The 20,587-nt window shown below is 44.9% G+C and overlaps 1 protein-coding gene across 1 annotated transcript; it reads right to left on the minus strand.

Annotated features, from left to right (window-relative positions):
* Window positions 1–11,665: 11,665 nt before the first annotated feature.
* On the minus strand, window positions 11,666–20,155 carry LOC143114358 (elongation factor 1-alpha 2). The gene is made up of 7 exons (XM_076275907.1): window positions 20,011–20,155; window positions 18,687–18,866; window positions 18,015–18,311; window positions 17,432–17,582; window positions 16,773–17,029; window positions 16,355–16,589; window positions 11,666–13,308 (listed from the first exon to the last, which is right to left on the minus strand). The coding sequence occupies exons 1-7, from the start codon at window positions 20,152–20,154 to the stop codon at window positions 13,181–13,183; spliced, it is 1,392 nt and encodes a 463-aa protein (XP_076132022.1). The 5' UTR covers window position 20,155; the 3' UTR covers window positions 11,666–13,180.
* Window positions 20,156–20,587: the final 432 nt, after the last annotated feature.

Consider the following 20,587-nt stretch of genomic DNA (forward strand, 5'->3'; position numbering starts at 1 on the left):
AAAGTGCAGCCTAATTTCTTTTCTTTTTTCTGTGATAGAGCCTATTTTCTGCTCGGGAGATAGAGATCATAATAGAATGGAAGTAAAAGGGCGCTCAGCGTGGATGAATGGGTTGGTGGGGTCAGCGCTGCTGACGACGGACTGCATAAAAAAAGCCATTTTCAAGGGGCGACGGAAGGCCCTGTTTGAGGGGGGCATCAAGACACGTCGTGCCAAGCCGCGGCGCTTCGTGCTTTTTCCAATTTGCCGATACAACGGCCAGTTCCACTGTTAAGACTTCGCTTAGACGCACCAGTCAGCCAGCCGGCAGGGTAATCTCTTTCATGTGCCAAGGAGAGACGTGAGGAGCAAAGTTATGAAGCGGCGGCAGCATCTGCTGAGCAGAACAGCAGGGGTGACAGAGGTCGGGGAGAGCAGTGGACTGCATCCCACACGGTTAATAGCTTTCCCCCACGATGGGCCTTCTTTTTTTCTTCCTTTTTTTTTCTTCCAGTGACTTCCTCCTCCCTCTGTCGCTCGCTTTTAATCTTCTCTGTGTTTCCCTTCCGTGTTCCTGAAATGATTTGTATTCATTTCGACTTCTCTTTTCATCTTTCTTTTCATCCTTTCCTCTTTTTCATTCATCCTTTAGCTCTGTCTCTCTATCACTCACTTACTCTCTGGTAGTTTTTTTAGTCCCAGTCAAATATTATGGGGGCCTCACGCAGACAACAACTCATGACAAAACCCATGCAGGCTTTAATAATGCACCAACAAGCGCTCATGTCAAACTCAATACGCCACAGCAGTTGTGCGGGAGATTAGGTGAGCGTGGCTTTCTCCCGACAGCTCGGGTTGAACCCAAGATGCAAAACAACGACTCAAAGAGCGCCTCACTCCCCCGCACAGCCGCACTTAGCAGTTTACAGATCGCATTAGCTTTGATTACCGAGAGCACAAGGAAGATGAGCGGAGCGGTGCGGAGAATGTCATGAATCACCTTCTGACTCAGGGGACCTCCAGGGGAAACCTCCATTCACAGAAATTGAGGTTTATTTGCACTCGAGGGAACAGCGTTTGCGTCTTTAAAAAAAAAACAGTCAGCGCCAGCAAAGGCGCTGAGGAGTGCATTTCAGGCCCCATCCCCAAGACTCCTGACTCCGTTTACCCTGAGAAATGTATGTGCTCTTCTAGTCATGCTGACCGGGCACCCCGAGAGGCACTTTTTTTTCTGAGCGCTAATCAATACCAAGAGGCGGCAGCTCATAACAGATGACTCTTTCCAGGAGAAACTTCCCCCACCCCAACTCAACCCATTCCCTGCTCCCTACCCAAAGGTATTGTAATGGATTTTTCTGCCCAGACTCCAGAAAGAATTCAGCTTCCATGAGAGAATGAGTTTTGCCTAAAGGCCCGGTTAGTGGAGAGATAAAGATAGGGGCGGATCCGGCAAGACAATAGCACACAGCTTCATGGCTCTTTTGGGACACCCAGATTGCTAACTGTGGATACTTAGCAGATATGGCTAAGGTGTGCTGCCAGGGGCCTTGGCCTTCTTTCATATAGAGTCTGCAACGGGTGTCCTCAATGAGCTTACTGCTCTAGTGTCAGCTGTAATGACCTGTTATAAGCAGTGGTTATCATTTCCCTATCATTTTTGCTAATCCCTATAATCTTTGAGACACTTTGACACAGGTTTCCTATTTTTGGGAACAATTGCTGATAGAGTCTTGTCAGATTTACAGTGGTAGCAATTGTTCATTGGACAGGGTGTCAGAAGTTTGAAGTTCCTGAGGTCTTGGATGAAGGTCTGCAGTTGATGTGTGATAAGTGTGAAAGTGGTTTAATGCTAACTGGTCACTGTTCAGGAATTCAGTCTGGAAAACTGGCTCACTTTGTGTGATGGTGCCACTGACATGGAGTAATGGCTCTCTCTGTGGTGGCCTTGTTGTTTTGTTTACAAAGATGCTAAAAATGACTCTCTGGATGGTGCTATTGTTTGTATGAATAGCAGCCCTGCTTAGCCAACACGTTCACTCTGCCATACCTTTGAACTGGAACCTCAGGGGAAGAAAAGGAGCAGAGGCCATAGCTCAACAGGCCTTTAAGAACTCTCCTGACAGTGTCATTGCTATGGGCCAGGAATGGCGGAAGAACCCATGGAGATTTCATTGGGGGAACATTCCTGTTCAAAGAAGCACTGGGAGAAAAAGGATACAGAAGAAAAACAAAGGATGACTACTGTGTGCAGTGTGCACTGAATCTCAGACACCCCATTCACTATTCTGTTTCCACATCAAAGACTCAATGAGGTGAATCAAAGAGTGAATGACTCTCGTGTGGCTGAACCGTCTACCAAAACGACAACTGTAAGCGTTGTTCCTTCAAGAGCAAACATTGTGTGTTTTCACAGTAAGAAACAGAGGACCAGAAGTAGTTTGCCCGACCTCCCTCCGTGGGAGTGGAAAGTCTGGCGGTGTACTCCCCCTGCTAAATATGAACGATCATAAAACCTCAAAAGGAGATTTGAGCACAAAGTGAATCTAATTGGTCCAACCTCAGGTTCGAGGAGCTATGGGCTTCGAAGTAGTTCGCTTTTGGCAGGGAGGCAATTGGGCAGGGAGACATAAACGATGATAAATGGCCAATGAACTGCCAGCTCTCCTCTCCTCTGTCATAAGTCCAGCGACGTAAAAAAAAATTGAATTCCTTCATTTGCCTACAGGCACTGGCGCCTCGGACGGACGGAGGGAATACTGGGCAGTGAAAGATGAAGAGAAATGAGAAAAGTACAAAGCAAGAGAAAGTTTAGGCTGTGTATATTTTTTTGTTTTGTTTTCGGTCAGATGTGTTTAGTTTAAAGAACATTGGAGTTCAGCTCTTTGGCCTGGATTCCAATAGGTTTCTGTCGGAAAACGGTGTGTGTTTTTTCATCAAAGCGCTCGGCCCCATATGTGAGAGCAGATGACTCCCGCCAGCCCTCTGACATTCATCGTAATTGCTTTCCATCGATTCCCCGTGTGCCAGCCAGTCGCATTTCCGCACGCTGCCTTTCCGGCTTTCCCTGCCCTTCCCTGTACTGCTCTGCCAAAAGAATAAGCGACTTAAAAACCTAGCTCGGGGAAGGGGGATTGGTTTGGGGAGGGGGGGGGCAGTAGTGTGTGTGTGTGGGGTAGTGTGTGTGTGAGTGTTTGTGTGTGTGTGTGTGTGTGTGTGTGTGTTTGATTGGCTCCCTCAGACTCCCCACCACCTGCTAATCAGGAGTGAAAGTGCAGTGCTGGCAGCAGGGAGTCAGGCCACTGGGCATGGGTAGCGGGGCTCTGTTTTCGTTTACTCTCAACAGGGGCACCCACTCCAGCCTGGCCCGCTAATTGATTAGCCCACTTGATTATTGGTGTCTGAGAGAGCATGTTTAAGTGAATTTGACTCTGTGGTCCTGTTGACTTTGCTTGTGGTGCCTGCTGAGACAGCTGTGTGTGTGTGTGTGTGTGTGTGTGTGTGTGTGTGTGTGTGTGTGTGTGTGTGTGTGTGTGTGTGTGTGCATATGCATACTACTGTATGTGTGTGCGTTTGTGTATGTGTATGTTGTTAGGGTGGATGAAGGAGAGACGGTAAAATAAGGGAGGTGATAAAAATGAAAGCTAAACATTGTTATGCTGCTTCCTTGACTTGCGTATGTGAGTCTCGTACTGTAGCACTCAGATGCCGAGGATCTTGCAGAGCCAGAGAGCCTTTCGCCTTTCTGATGGCAGATAGAGAATATAGCTTTAGGCACTGACCAAGTGGCTGTAAGAATGAATTCCTGTGCATTTGTGAAAGAGTGAGAGAACTAATAGATGAAAATAAGGAGACGGTGCCCTTTTTATCTCTGTCTCACACTGACACAGACACTGATACACACACACACACACACACACACACACACACACACACACATACGCCATGAGTTATATCAGTATTCATGACATCTCCTGCCATTTCCCCTGCTCTCTCCAGATGCACTCTGCAGTCTCCCGCTGCTACTGCTGTGTGGATCAGCATTGGCGCTCATTATTCGGTGATATTTGCTTTGGAGTTAGGCTGCAGAGCCGTGCTAGGCTTTTGTCCCCCGGTCCCACGCCGATCCGGACCACCACTGAGCCACAAGTTCTGCCCCACAGCCTCCGAGACAAAAGAGCAGCCCTGTCATCCGCAGCATCGCGTTGCGTGTGTGTAAACGGACAAATACTTGAAAGGCTTGTAACAGATGGCCTTTCTCTCTGTCTCTCTCTTGCGCTCTCTCTCTCTTTCTCTCTCTTGCGCTCTCTCTCTCTTTCTCTCTCTTGCGCTCTCTCTCTCTCTCTCTCTCTAATGGTGAGGAGAGGGTGGGGTGTTTCATTTCCTTCGTTAGGAATGCAAAAGGTTGAATATAAGTTATGACTGTGATGACTGCCAACTAAACATGACAAGTTTTGACTTCTTAGACAGAAGATGCAGTCCGGTGGCGACTTGCGTAGTAGATTGCACAGTGCCTTGCACAGCATGAGGTGGAAATCTGACTTCTGATACTGAATTGAACAGTGCGGCACAAACACACCATGCCCAGAGCGGTGCTATTTAGGCGAAGGGATGGTGAATGCTGTTAGTGTCTTGCCATGTTAGGCAAAGGGCGCTTCTTCTGCTTAGGCAGACTGGAGGGGACGATTCGTTCCCAGTTTATGTGCATACCAAAACTCTCATTCTTTTAATCAGTCAAATCATCCACCCATGTTGACATTTCAAAACATTTTAGTGGCTTGGTTTTACAGTTCAAACACTAGTTCCATTTTGCCCACCAAATCATTAGTGGTTAGGCCTGAGTGTATGCATGCATGCACTTGTGCATGTGTGTGTGGGTGTTATGTGCAATACATCACATGTATCCAGTAAATTAGGGAATTATACTAATTGAGCCAGTGGGGAATTACCTGATTGGGTTTAAGGAAAACACTCCGAGACCTTCTGCATGTTAAAGCTTTACATAACCAACTTAAAATGCATAACATACTTTCCGGAGATTTCCAAACGGTTCGGAATATACATTTGTCTCAGAAAGATGCTAAATCCTTGACCAAAGATTCCAAAGTCTCGAGCTCTATTATCTTTAGCCTTAACTTAGACTAAAATACTGAATTAGATAGTAGTTAGTTGTTGACATATGAGTATGGGTTGATATGATAATTTAGAAATCCATCTATTTTAAAGGTGTTTTTTTCTGCAATGTAATCTCCACTGCATCCATTTCAAATCTATAAAATTATTTTATTGTATCAGAACCTTTTCCTTTTAATTCTCTGGCTCATGATTAAGCCGTGGATACCATCTGCCTTCAAAATAGACTTTTGCTCTGGTCACTCTGATAATGAATAGAAGTTGGCCTGTTATCTGGCCCTAGGCTTTGACAGCGCACCAGTGCTGAGTACCATCCAGGGACCCTGTGACCGATCGCTGTGGCTTCCTCTGCCCCAAACCTCCACAGCGCGACAACTATTCTTAGCCTACTGAGTGATGACCGGTGTGCTGCTCTATAACTGGGCTGAAAACTAGGCTAGCTTCAAGACAATGCTTTACACCTCCCCTCTCTGCTCCTCCTCTCTCTGTTTCTCCTCTTTCCCCTCCTGCGCCTCCACTGACGTAGACGCATGCACCCCGGGAGGAGACGCACAAAGAAAGTTCAGCCGAGATGACAAAAACACAGATAACTATTACATCAGCTGGGGAGGCAGTGGAGGTCAAATGTGCCTGCACCAAAGACTAATATTAAATGAGAAGTTCAATTGCGGCTTTGTTTGTTTGGACAATCAGTGGATGCGAATGGGATGTATTTGTTTTGTCAACTTGATAAGGAGTGAACGAGGCCACCTATGTGTGTGTCTGTGTGTGAGAGAGAGAGAGTTTGTGTGTGTGTGTGTGTGTGTGTGTCTCTCTCTCTCTGTGTGTGTTTTCTTCTTGCTCTCCACTCTGGAAAAATCAAGGGTTTATTTTCCCAGCATGTTTGTACCGTAAGTAATTTGTTTATGCTAATGTGCAAAATCTATGGCTGGATCAGACTCGGCAAACCTGTCTCGCCAAAAAAAAGAGAGTGAGGAAAAAAGTGTGTCTGCTCTGCTCATGTGTGGACAAACCCCGGTGCTGTGCTCCGCTCTGAGAGCATTTGTCTCCCTTACACGCACCGGCCAAAACGCTCGCAGCCACCAGACTTTAATACGTGCCCTGAATTATTCAATGCTCGTGCTAAATTATTTATCAGTCTCTGTTATATTTGGATCGTTTGCAAAAAGCCGCCATCTCTCCAAAAGAGGAGAGAGGAGGACAAGCTGGCCCTCCTGGTCTCGGCGATACAAGATACGCTGGTTTTTCGTGACAGCAGACGAGCTACTGATGGCCTCATGTCTGAAATGCTGGTGATTTGTTTGGTGGATGGCAAGTGCAACAGAGCATCTGCAAACAAAGACATGCACACATAATTACTCATGCGCTATGTTATTCAGGTCGGCTTTACATGACAATGCTCCCGGGTGAAACCGACAAAATATTTTATCAGATGTGCCTTTCGTTTAGACGGCGACAGCGTTTTTGGGGCTTAAAATCGCAAAAAAATTAACCCACCCTCCAGAGTGGAAATCTTAAAGACGCTCCACCGTCGCGTTCCTGTCTAAAGGGTTGAAAACGCAAAAGTGTGCTCTGAGCTGCTCACGCTGGCTATCCTCGCATACGCGTTGACGTCATATCCATGTGCAGTACAGCCAAACAACAACAAACATGTCGGATTATTTCCATCAGTCGGACATTCAAGTTGCCTTAGCTGCTTTGATAGCTATTCAGGAGTCCTTCTTCACCATGTTTTGGTTTTCGACTGTGGGCTATTTCGCGCTACTACGGAGAGAAGTAGAAGGAAGTTTCAACGCATGCGCACACTCTTGGTGTTGTATGGCAGTGCTTCACAGTACCACCTAGCCACCTGGCATGCATACTACATCAAATTTCACACACTTTTGCGTCACCGTGTGCATGCAGATTTCCACCCAAAGACGCTCGTCTAAACGCAAAATAAAAAGTGGGAACGCAACGCCACTTTTGCGGATTGTGTTCAGATCGTTGTCGTGTAAAGCTAGCCTCAGTGAATGGCTTCCATTTTAAGTATAAGAACAATCTGAAATATCACACTGAATATAATATATATATGACATCGGGATCTGTAGATTTTCAACATGCACAGGCTACATACGCACGCAACCTATGTATCCAAACGACCCCCAACAAATCTTACTCCAAGCAAAGCTCAAAACTTGAGGGCCCTACCATAGAATTTTGTAACATTCACACCCAAAACCTCAGAAATATCCATGCACATACACACACACATACACAACACACACACACGCACACGCACAGTTTTAAACGATCAGTGCCTTCTGAAACCTGCGTGACTGCTTTCTCTGAGTAAGAGCAGTTGCAGTGTCCATGCCCATTAAATCAGTCTGCTGGTAGTGTTACGGTCATACACACATTCAGAGGTACACAGTGTGTGTTTATGGACGTTGACACAGTGGCCCTTTATGGCTGGCAGAGGGCTCCTCGGTCCCCCACACAGTCCCCCATCAGGCCCAATAACTCAGCCTGACTGGTTCACAAGGCACAGGAGCTGGACCTGCTTTGGCTCGGCTGTCCACAGAGCTGACAGGTGATGACCGAGCAGGAAGAGGACAGACAGGCCTTGCAGGAGTCCAGAGGCGCTGCCTCTAATCCGGTCTAAACACTTGTCCTCTCTCACTGTCCCTCAGCCTACTCCCCAGAGGCGTCACCTTGAAAGACTGCAGAAGTCAAGGTCAACCACACTAGCCTGTCTACTCTCCTTGGGCAATTACTTCTTGTAAATGTCACAAAGTTGAGAGTGGTGTGTGTCTGTGCTGATTGAGTCCTACAGCACACCCTACACACACACACACACAGAGGCACACACACACACACACACACACACACACAAACGAATATGTGCACAGATGCATTCATGTAGATCTGCTTTGGAGACAGGCACTGCATACATCCACTGCTCATTGGATTTGGAAAAAGTTCACATTTCAGGTAAGATTGAGTTTAAATCAGTATATGGCCTGCTTCCCGCACTGGCCAGACGTGCAGATCTTAGTCATTTTTGTGTCAATGCTGTGTGATGCAACGGTTTCGTTCACACACCACCCCCATATCAACATCGTTCTCTCCACAAATAGCCTTTTTTTTGGCAGGAAGACCATGAATCATGGTCAACAACTGAAGGCACTGACAATGGACCTGACCGCTTAATTTAACACACACACAGACACACACACACACACACACACACACACACACACACACACAATACATTGCTGCCATTGCTGGCTGGCTTTGCCGTGTTTCGCATCCTAAGTCGGCCATGGTAATTATTCACTTATCATTTAAAACAGAGCTCCAGGCGCCCGCGCCTCCTTTCACGCGTGCAGCGGATGGGAGAGAACAAATGCATGCCATTAACAAATGTGTGATTCTGCCTGAAAATTCATTTAAAAGCTCGTTTGCCTGCCACCTTGTGAGACTCCCAGGGTGCGATAACGACGACTATGAAGAAAATTGCGACATTTCTCTCCACACGAATCAACACTGCATTTTATTCCCACTGTCGTTAAGGAGCTGGGAATGAAATTGCCTCGGAGCTGAGTTGGTGTGACGTATACGTGCCCTTCACTGGTGTTTGCGTCAGCGTTTCATTTGTTTCAATGGAAGACAATGTCTGGATACTGAATCATGCTATGGAGATGTGAAGGAGGTGAATGATTCATTCCTTACGGTAGAATCATTGCCCGTCTCAGCCATGACTCACTGAAGATGACCACTGACCGTACTCCTCTAAAATCCACTTCCCCTGTGCCCCCACCTCATCTGCAGGAAGCTTTGGGTGAATATTCTCTGACAAATGTGTAAATGTAAATGTTGGGGTAAGTTTCAACTCCCAGCAGTGCTCCAGAGCGCTCTCTCTCTCTCTCTGTCCCCCAGGCCTGAGGCCTTATCAGCAGATCGTAAACAGTTACAAGCTCAGGTGGAGAAGCAGCCAGTGGGAAACCACAGGCAATCTGTTCAGGTGACAACTCCTGCACGCTAGAGCTAGACTGTCGCGCTGTGTGTGAGTGTGTGTGTGTGTGTCAGACAGAGATAGAGAGAAAGTGAATTGCTGTATGTGTGTATGGGTCTCTGTGTGTGTGCGTGTGAACATGTGTGTATGTGCATTTGGTAGTTTCATTACAAAGGGCTTATCAGGCAATACATTTCATCAGCAAGCTTGTAAAAAAACTATGTGAATTCTATTGGCCAAATCTGCAATGGAAATGCAGTGTCACAGCGCCATCTGCTGTCAGAAGATTGTGATTTGTTGTCTGGGCATATCAATGAATGACCTTTAAAACAAACTACTTTCTATATATATATAATAGCTATTGAGTCATATTTATAGTTCATAGCAGGATTCTGCTTAGTTTTTGACCTTTGTACATTGATGTTTCTCCAAAATTGTGTTTTGGAATCTCTCTGTCTTCTTCTGTTTGTGATCACTGTACATGGCATACTGATTAGTTTACAAGTACACCCAACAAACATGTTTATGCATGCTTGTGTGTTTGACATGCATTCCCTGATGTGCTGTGAATCCAGATGGTGTGTATTTCTGCTCTCATGCGAGACGACAGTTGATTACTAATTCATCTGAGAGCATCTCGGCAGCCATCTTTAAACAGCCTCGTGAAAGAGACAGCTGAGTTCAACCAGTTTAACTCCTCTGATCAGCTCTACCCCACAGCTGCATCTTTTAAAGGACATAATCAAGAGCTCTTATAGGTTCTTCAGCCGCCTTATACAGAGCCAGTGACCATAAAGTGTTTTGTGACTCAAGATCCACTTCTGAGAATGAGAACGAATTAAGGGATATACCTAACTGCTGAGCTCTTTGAAACGGTCAAAAATAATTGAACTGAGTATGTTGTTTACCTTGAGTCATATGCCTGGGATTACTTCAGGCTAATAAAAAGATGAGCCATGGCCTGTGAATTGAGAAGGTTAGGGGAGATCCTGTCAGTCCATTCCACGTCAGAATGGAAATCCCTGACTCATTCAAATTAAAAAGCCTGATCCGTATTAAATATGAGAGGTGAAAAGGCAAAGGGAATTTGGCTGACCATTGTGACCGAGAGGGTGTGTATTGGATAGCGTATTAGGGTGAGGTTTTGGGTAACCACTGCCTTTCCAAGTCACTTTTGATACATCCCCAGTGTTTGCACTAGACAAGGCCCTCTGTGGTTGTAAACAGTCCTTTGCCAACATAAAGCTCTTTGTGTATTAAAAGTTGCTCTACACATATTCATTTAATGAGCACTCATGCAAAACATTTTGTTAGTGCATGGAGAGTATCCTTAGGCTCTCCATACAAAAGCTTACTTTGAAACAAACTTCTGAAAGAACCTGAAAAGAGCTTTTTTTTCATGAGTGCTTCCCTCACTCCTCCTCCTGGCCGGTCTTTTGATGAGTAAGTCCGCAGCTCCAGATACCCTCACACGCTCCAGGTGGTCCAGCTGCAGCTTCCATCACCAACCTCCCGCCTCTGGCAGTGTCTTAGTACTGTCTCTCAGAAACATTACTGGCTCCCCATCAAAGGACACGTCCACCTCATCCTGTCTGTGTCCAGTCTGTCTGGCAGTCCTCTCCCACCTGCTTGGGTTCTCATCCACTGCCCTCAGCCTCCAAGGCATCATTCAACCTTCCAGGCAATGACATCCTTATTACAATTCACATTTATATTAAATTGTAATTACATAGAAGACCTCAATCAGTGAACGTAAAAAAAGTAATTTCATAGGTTTGCATGAGTTACCTCATATTGCAGGCATGATGGAGCAGTGGGAACATCAATGCCTGACAATTGATCAGCATGGGTTTGATTTCCCGAAGCCACTGTTGTGAGCTGGTGTTTCTGGTGTGATAAAAGTGTCTGCTACATACCAGTCAACTTGAACATTTCTACTACAGGATTTTTAAGGTTTTATGTAAAGTTATCTGTAACATGAAATAAGGAATTCTACTGTGTTTCAGCTGTGTTTTCATTTCATTTTTCATGACTAGTTTTCAACACTTTTCACAATTGTGCAAATGCTTAATCACACAGTGGTCATATTTATACACGTTTACGGTATATTTCACAATTGCCAAGGGTTAAAAATATACATTTTAATATACATTTTAATGTCTTTCCTGCAAAGAGTCAAAATGAACTGAATATGATCACTGATCTCCTTGTGATTACATCAGGAGTGAATAATGTCCAAGTTGACACACCCAGAGTGCATCTCTTCCAAATAAATTATTCTTTCTTTGATGCCATTTAATCTGAAAGGACAGCGTGTCATGAACTAATCTCTAACATCTAAGTTATATTTCTGAACTCTATGAGCAATTGATTGGACACAAGAAACAATACATCTTAGATTGAAGCAATTTCATTTCGATCATCTGTGGGCACACTCGAATTGTGCACGTCCATATAATCATAAAAGAATTGAACTCAGAAGGATGCGTGAACTGTGTGTGCAATATATTGTTTTAATCATCGCTTTGTCATTCTCAAGGTCACAAACTCATGGCTCCAAGGCAAACAATGACTAACAAATACACAACAAAACAAACCCCTGCTGAGGGGCTGACTAGCCCGTCAATAAACAAATATGAATAACCACACAGGAATAAATCGTAATAAATAAGCACAAGGCGCACATGAAATCAATATGCAATCTGTACTGTGTGTGGAATGACGATTACCCACAGAGAGAAACGCTAGAGGAAATGATTTGGTACAGCTTCTATTTTTCAGGTCTCGCTTCACAGTATGACACATCACAAACACCCCGCTGATCTCTTACAGCAGACAGTTCTTGTTTCCAATGATTCAGGTATCATAAAAGAACACAACGGATAAAATCACACAGTCCAGAACCAACACAGAATCTCTGCAGAGCCCGTATACAATCACTGTTCATAAAGGTTAATAATAATATGTTTCCTAATAATTATGGTATCATTTCAGATGTGTCTTTGCTATCTGTTTTGTGAGGTAAAATGGCATCTCTTGGTTTACTTGATTTACAGGGAGCTGCTGGACCCGACCCAGAAAACACTCTATTTTAGTACCACATATAAAACATTTACACTCAAACTCACGCAGGACTATGGTTCACATTGCCATACAGACAAGTCAAAACAGGACACAAGCCTCTAGAAATTAATAAAGGAGGACAATAATCTTTTATCAATCTTCAATAAAAAGCTATACATAGTACAGAGAAACATTTTCTTTCTTTTTCTCTTTAGATCCAACTCACTGCATAGATGGCAGCAATGCTGCTGCTGGATTTTAAACACTCTAACTTAAGACATTCACATAATCTTCCCTTGTTGAAATTCCTACTGTGCTCTGAATAGAGGATGCCAGTGTGTAGCCTACAGCAAACAAAGATAGACTGTAAAGATGAATGCTATAGTAGGACTCTATAATAGAATACCTTTAAAACATACAGTTTCATTTTCATAGACAAAATATTATTCAACCATAGTCAGTCATTTCCCACTATGTTTCTTTCTGATGAATTTCACTCATAACAGCACCTGCTTTTGTTTATACAAGTGGTTATGCAACATATTTTGCTCCTCTTGAAAACTTTCCCTTCTGACTTGGACAGTTGACACTTGTCTGGTCTCCTCCTCATCTCTACCTTTCACCTCATTCATTTGATACTTCAGACACCTCTGTTAGATCAGTCTCAGTGGCTAAATCCCCTCTTCCATAGCGTAATGGTCTCAGCTGAAAGAGGGGGGGGGGTGCAAAAGCAGAGTGGCAGGACCAGTTAAACGACAGACACTCGCAGACAGCTCAGATAAAATATTGGGCATGCTCATTGCTCTCTGTCTGGTTAAGACCCATCCACCCATCCAGGTGCTGCAAGCACATAAGCTGAAGAGGGGGGAGGGATTTGGGACACACCCAGTGGAGAGGGTGATCGGAAGGCAGAAGTAGAGGGACTGTGGCTAGGCTAATGGTTAGCATGGTGGCACGTCTGCTTGTTGTCTTGGTTGGCGTTTGCCTTGGTGGTGCGCTCGTTCCAGGTGCTCATTTGGTGACCTTCTGAGCTTTCTGGGCGGACTTAGTCACCCGGCCCGAGCCACCGACCTTCTTCTCCACACTTTTGATGACGCCCACTGCAACAGTCTGACGCATGTCTCTGACAGCGAAGCGCCCTGCGATGTGCCAACACACAAACACACACACACACACACACACACACACACACACACACACACACACACATACACAATCATACAGAGAGAGATAAACAAGAGCATACAACCACACACAAAGATATTATGTACTGAAATTAATTCAAACTCATACACAAATACACACACACACAAATACACACATACACACACATCTGTCTTTCTGCCTTTATGCACACCCTTAACATAAACACATAATCTAAGGCACATGGACAACACACACACACGCACACACACACACACACATAAACACAGAAGAGTCACGAGGGGGAAATCAAGGCGCTCGACACGCTGTGAATTACGGCCGGAGCCATAAGTCCGTCATCATGTGGAAGAGGGGCTGGAAATCACGGCCGAGCGCCCTTTACGAGCACATCAATACGGCCTGGAAAGAGAAAGACATGCCATCTTTTCCAGTGTTTGCACACAAAACTGCTGTCACTCAGCCTTTTAATGGCCCTCCGAGATGCTGAGTTACAGCCTCTCTCGGCACTCAGTGTGCGAGTGTTTTAGCGTTCCAGGGATGATAGTGCAAGCTTGAAATGTCTGTGTTTGACATGAACCCGATTACAGAGTCTCAGGACATGGACTCCGTTATTGTTGAGTTTGAAAATTTAAAAAAAAAGAAAGGAAAAAAAAAAAAACATTAAAGCCCTGAAATATGTAAACACTGGGGGAACAAGTACAAGATGTTGGCTGATATGGCAAGCCAGAGGACAACGAAGGGGTTTCTAAGAGGCAACATCAGTGTGTGAAATCTGATTGAGCAACTAAATTGACGACATGTGCCGTGTGATGCAGTACAGGGAACATCAGATCCAGACAAGGCTAGAACTGAGGGGAAATGGGCCTCATCACCAACACCAAGCACAGACTGAACACATGAAGGGGAGGAGAATGGCCCACACCACCAACACCAAGTACAGACTGGTATAGACAACACATTATCTATCATACACTTAATTATCAGACAATTATATTTTTACAAATAGATCTTCTCGCATGCTTTCAGTTCTACATATTCACCTACCAAGAAACATTTGCTCAAAATCACGTCCATCCATTTTGGATATGAAATTGTTGCCTTCTCTACAGGGGAAAGTGAAGAGCTCTTCTGAAATTGGACTGACCTGTGAAAGCGACTGCATGTGTGCTTTGCTTTCCCACTAAAGGCCATACTGCCCAGGCCAGGCTTGTTAAGTGGAAGTGGGATTAGCAGACAGCGAGAGACACAGGGGACTGTGATGTGAGACATATGCTTCCATGCACTTATCTAAACTTTACATGCGGCATGAGGGAGCTTGAGCAAAAGCCTGTGTGAGCACCAGATTGACCTGTTAATGGATGACATGTGCTCTGTGCTTCTTTACACAGTTAGAGTATGTGTTCCAGGCCAGGCCAGTCATGGGCAGATCAGTGAGGAAGATCAAAAGCCACAGAGGAAGGTCAGACAGTGAGGTACATACAGGCTTATCAGTGTCCTGCTTCGCCTCAGTGTTCAGCATGTGACCTTTTCACCTCTATGGCCATAATCCTCACTAGGCCAAAATAATGCGTTTCTTACTGACAGAAACAAGCAGATAAGCCCATTCAATATAATGGGGTTCTGTGCATGTGGGAATGAGGGAAGAATTAAAGGAAGAATGTTCTCATGTCAGCATGTCAGTAGGCTAAGTCCCACAGAGCATTACAATGTGTGCTTTAAAGGGGAACTTGGCAACTATTTCAACGTAATAAACCCGTTTAGAAATCATTTGGATGGTTAAATGACCTGTTCCGGTGAAAATGGTGACTTTTCCCGCTGCCCCTAGCGTCCCCAGGCGGAAAACCAACCTTGTAACATTGAGACTACCGTCCCGGAAAGAGAAGTGAGAAACAAGAAACTCGTTTTAAATTGTGTTTCTTACCTTGTAACATCCACATTGTCTGCCGAACTTATGCTAACCGTTTTGCTAGCTTGTAAACAAATCCATGTGCTTTATCGTTACCTTTTTCCACAGTTTGAAATAGCATATTGCACAATTTCTCCAGCAGAGGGGGAAATCCTGCCAAGTTTCCCTTTAATATCAGCTAATTTAGCTAAAAGCTACCCTGGGACACAAGGCACCAGGCGATGATTAATTAGTAATTAATAATTAAAGATATATTATATGCATCCTATGCATCATCAATCATCATCTTATGGCTGCAGTCTGGGTCAGCAGGGTGTTATCAAATATCAGCCAACAACCTTAGAGTGTTCGGGCAGACTTTCTAATGAGGAGACACAGCACTCAAAAAATCCTCCATAGAAAAACACCAATATGGCAGTTGTCTACACATATCATACCCCTTCCGCGTCAAAACGTTGACATGTGAATACATTGAGCCAATAATGTGGTGTGTTGTGAAGACATCGTGCCAATCATGTGTTGTGATCTCACCGCTGGAGCGAGATTGGTGAAGCCTTGCGCACGCGCATTTCTGCCGAAATAGAAGCCCGATAAGTGCCCAAAAAGCGTTGCAATATGGCCGCCGAATGGAGGCACTTGCCTAAAAGGACTTTGGTTCAGGATCCAAGAAAAGTCTACATTGAAACTGATTTCTGTAGCTCTGTGGTATCCAGGCCAGAAAAGGTTTTCCATTCTAATGATATGTGAAGCAATAACCATGACTTCCATAATGCCTTGCTTTTCTAATTCTGTTACAGTCACACTCTTTCAGTGCTTGAATGTTGAGATTCTTTGACTTGACTAGATTCTATACCACCTCCTTTATAAGCCACTTTGAATGAAGTAGTCTGTCAAATGAACAAATGTAAGTCTAAGGTGAGTAGCCAAGTCTAAGGTGCCATGGAACTCTTCCGTTTGCCTACAAAAATGACCCAAAAGCTGCCATCTTTGCCCATATAAGGAGATCTAGGCACTTTCTTTGCAAAGATGGCAGCTTTGGGTCCTTTTTGTAAACAAACTTCAGAGGTTTATTGCGAAGAGGGGCAGATAAAAGATGAGACTCTATAACAACTCACCCAGAGGAGGGTACTGGGAGAAGCTTTCCACACACATGGGCTTGCCAGGTAGCATCTCCACGATGGCGGCATCCCCGGACTTGAGGGTCTTGGGGTTGTCCTCCAGCTTCTTGCCTGAGCGCCGGTCGATCTTCTCCCTGAGCTCGGCAAACTTGCACGCGATGTGAGCTGTGTGGCAGTCGATGACCGGAGAGTAGCCAGCGCTGATCTGGCCAGGGTGGTTCAGGATGATGACCTGTGGATGGGGAAGGGAGGTTGAAGAGGGATAGTGAGGGGAGGGGGGGGTGACCAAAGGGTTAAATTGCTATACATTGCTGTACAAGAGCATGCCAGTGTAGTGACTGTGTACGTCTGTTCATATGTGTGTTTATGTGTGTGTGTGTGTGTGTGTGTGTGTGTGTGTGTGTGTGTGTCCTACCTGGGCAATGAAGCCTGAGGCTTCCTGAGGGGGGTCAACCTTGCTGTCCCCACAGACGTTGCCACGGCGAATATCCTTCACGGACACGTTCTTCACGTTGAAGCCCACATTATCGCCGGGCAGCGCTTCACTCAGAGTCTCGTGGTGCATCTCCACAGACTTGACCTCAGTGGTGATGTTCACCGGGGCAAAGGTCACCACCATGCCTGGCTTCAGGACTCCCGTCTCCACTCGGCCCACCGGCACAGTGCCAATACCTGGAGACAGAGAGACAGACAGACAGACAGATAGACAGACAGACAGAGACAGAGAGAGACAGAGAGAGACAGAGAGAGACAGAGAGAGAGACAGAGAGACAGACAGAGAGACAGACAGAGAGAGAGACAGACAGACAGACAGACAGACAGACAGACAGACAGACAGACAGACAGACAGACAGACAGAGACACACACACACACACACACCTTAAGTCAACAAAACAATGAAACTACCACATATTCTAAGCACTTCTAGTTAAAATGTATCTAATACAATGATAATCTGCAGAAATCAAATAAAAAGATCACAACATGGAATGCAAATCCTTGAAATATGTTACAGAGAGTAGTACATACAGTATATCTGATTAATTAGTATGATGCTCATAGCTGGACCATACCCCCTATCTTATAGACGTCCTGCAGGGGCAGACGCAGGGGTTTGTCAGTGGGGCGAGACGGGGGCATGATGGTGTCCAGAGCCTCCAGTAGGGTCACCCCACTCGCATGGTGCTCCTTCCGGTCCAGCTTCCAGCCTTTGAACCAGGGCATCTACAGAGCACACAGTGCATCCTACTGATATCCTAATGGGAATGGTAAACATCCTAATGGTACACAGTGAGGTTAGTACCTCTTATTTCATGCATGGCAGAGCCTCTGGGCTGTGCAGTCTGGAATCCACACCATATTGTGCGACATTTTATTTCTTCTGATCATTTCAACTGACGTTAGGCTTGGTGTAGTTTGTTTAAAGAACTATCAGAAAGATAGGCTTCACATTTAAAAGTGAAGCACTTTTGCACTGATAAATACTGGCCAACACTTAAATAAAAGCTCTGGATAAAAAAAAAAACTCTGTTTAAATCTTTGTGAACATTATAGGGCTTGAGAGCATCTTGAAGTGTGTCGAGACAGAGAAGGGAGGAAGAAGAAAGAAAGGGAACGTGAATGGCAGAACTGAGAGAAGGTTTATTTAGAACTCACATTGGAGGAAGGTTCCAGCATGTTGTCCCCATGCCAACCAGAGATGGGCACAAAGGGCACTCCGGCGGGGCTGTAGCCGATCTTCTTGATGTAGGCGCTGACCTCTTTGACGATCTCCTCGTAGCGCTTCTCGCTGTAGGGCGGCTCGGTGGAGTCCATCTTGTTGACCGCCACGATCAGCTGCTTGACGCCCAGCGTGTAGGCCAGCAGGGCGTGTTCGCGGGTCTGGCCGTTCTTGGAGATGCCCGCCTCAAACTCGCCCACCCCAGCTGCCACGATCAGCACTGCACAGTCAGCCTGCTCAGGAGAAAAACAGGGTGCATTAATGAAGATTCAGTGAGAACTTCTATTAACAGTTAAGAAGTAGTTAAGTGATTCAATGTGATAGAATATTAACATTGTATTCAACACACACATAATCCTCATGCTACATAGTAGTTCATATAGCAATTCAAAACTGAAAGTGAAAGTTATGGGTTGAGATTAGATAGATATGGTAGCCTAATGTCATTTATATGTAAAAAGCATGCAAAACGCTTCGCTTTATAAGTCCAAGAAAAGATTACAACATAACCCCTAGTTTGAGGTCAAATAAATAGGACAATCAAAAACACTGATTCAAATGTATGATACAAAGGCAATCCAGAATTCAGCATGGGAGCCTGGCCAGACCTGTGAGGTTCCAGTGATCATATTCTTGATGAAATCCCTGTGTCCAGGGGCATCGATGATGGTGATGTAGTATTTGTTGGTCTCAAACTTCCAGAGCGAGATATCAATGGTGATGCCCCTCTCCCTCTCGGCTTTCAGTTTGTCCAGGACCCAAGCATACTTGAAGGATCCCTTTCCCATCTGTAGCAACACACAGCAGACCAGCTGAACACTGCATTGTGTCGCAGCTCCATCTTGTGTCCATAACAAGAAGGACACTCTTATATTTTCCCTCGATACTACCTAAATTGTTTACAATTGTCTACGCTGTTAGGACAAGAGATATGTAATTGATTCAAACACTGTAATCAGATCATCATAATTATGTAGAAAATTGCTGTTGTTGCTTACAAACCACCAAATATGGGTGGGTCTACCTTGAAAGCATTGGCATAGCAATATTTCAATGACAACATGTTATAAATAAAAAAATCAGATAAGCAATCACTGCATTTGTGATAATGTGTCAACAGTCTCTGCTTGAAGACACATCGACACCTTCAAACACATCTACAACAACAACTTGCATGTGTATAGTGCTTTATCAAGGTATCCATAGTGTATAGTGCTTTATCAAGGTATCCATAGTGTATAGTGCTTTATCAAGGGCGAACCTCACTAACCACTACCAATGTGTAGCACACACCTGGGTGATGCACGGCAGCCATTATGCACCAGAACGCTCACCACACACCAGTTTGGGGCACAGAGTGAGGGAATGAATGAATGAATGAATGAGCCAATTACACTAGAGGATAATTAGGAGGCCAGATTGAATTAGCCAGGACACCGGGGAACCCCTTACTCTTTTTGCAACAAGTGCCATGCGATATTTAATGACCACAGTGAATCAGGACCTCGGTTTAACATTTCATCCAAAAGACAGCATCTCCTACTGCACAGTGTCCCCGTCAGTCCACTGGAGCATTGGGATTGATTTTTTTTGGCCAGAGGTAAGAGTGCTACTTGCCACCCTGCAATACCACTTGCAGCAGCAACCTTTCCAAGGATGTCTCCCATCCAAGTACTAACCAAGTCCACACCTGCTTAGCTGCTGGCCATCAGTTTATTATCCATCATCATTTACAAATTTGATGTTTTCACCTATCCACTCATTTCATCAGCATACGCTTGTCCTCCATGTTGCCGTTGTATTGAGGATGCCCGCCCCCCCCCCCCCAGGCAATGTCTGATGAGCTCATTTGTGAAGGCAAAGCATTAATATATCCATACAATCTGAGCATGAGCAGACTGGGCCTGATGTCACCTGCAAAGGTCCTCTCACCTCAGCTGCCTCCTTCTCAAATTTCTCAATGGTCCGCTTGTCGATGCCTCCGCACTTGTAGATGAGGTGGCCAGTGGTGGTGGACTTGCCTGAGTCCACATGGCCGATGACTACGATATTGATGTGGATCTTCTCCTTCCCCATGCTGAATCGTCACAGAGGGCAGGGGCCCTCGCACAGTGCACTGCTGAAACGGGGTGTGGCAATAATCAAATTTAGATTCTGAATTATGATTTGATTTCTTCTTATGTATTATATTTTACAATTAAAGAAAGCATCATTGTAGATAGAGAAATGCTATATTCTAGCTTGATTTACCATTCTTTTCCTATTTCCAAATATATATACTTTATTATGCATGAAACAGCCAGCAAAAATAAAAATGGAGTCAAGAGCTTGTATTTCTGACATGATGCAATGATCAAGTACATTTACACTATAACACTGATGATCAGACCATGAGATCGTAAGAAGCAACTGAAAGGTACCGCATCCAATAACCACAATCTGGATTAACACCATCACTGCCTCAAAACTCTAAGGCACAAACTGCACTGTTTACAATGATTCAGGTTTC

The sequence above is a fragment of the Alosa pseudoharengus genome, unplaced genomic scaffold (assembly GCF_046254945.1).
Source record: "Alosa pseudoharengus isolate Yale_2024_CS ecotype anadromous, Long Island Sound unplaced genomic scaffold, YU_APseudo_1.1 YU_APseudo_1.1_scf_9, whole genome shotgun sequence".
NCBI lineage: Eukaryota > Metazoa > Chordata > Actinopteri > Clupeiformes > Clupeidae > Alosa > Alosa pseudoharengus.

Bases quoted from the DNA above. Each gene is read 5' to 3' on its own strand.
- LOC143114358 (XM_076275907.1), bottom strand. From the start codon at position 20,154: ATGGGGAAGGAGAAGATCCACATCAATATCGTAGTCATCGGCCATGTG. The intron at 18,312-18,686 runs GTCTGGCCAGGC...TCTCCTGAGCAG, and splicing joins TGATCACTGGAACCTCACAG to GCTGACTGTGCAGTGCTGAT. The intron at 13,309-16,354 runs GTGAGTTGTTAT...GGCACATCGCAG, and splicing joins CTCCCAGTACCCTCCTCTGG to GGCGCTTCGCTGTCAGAGAC.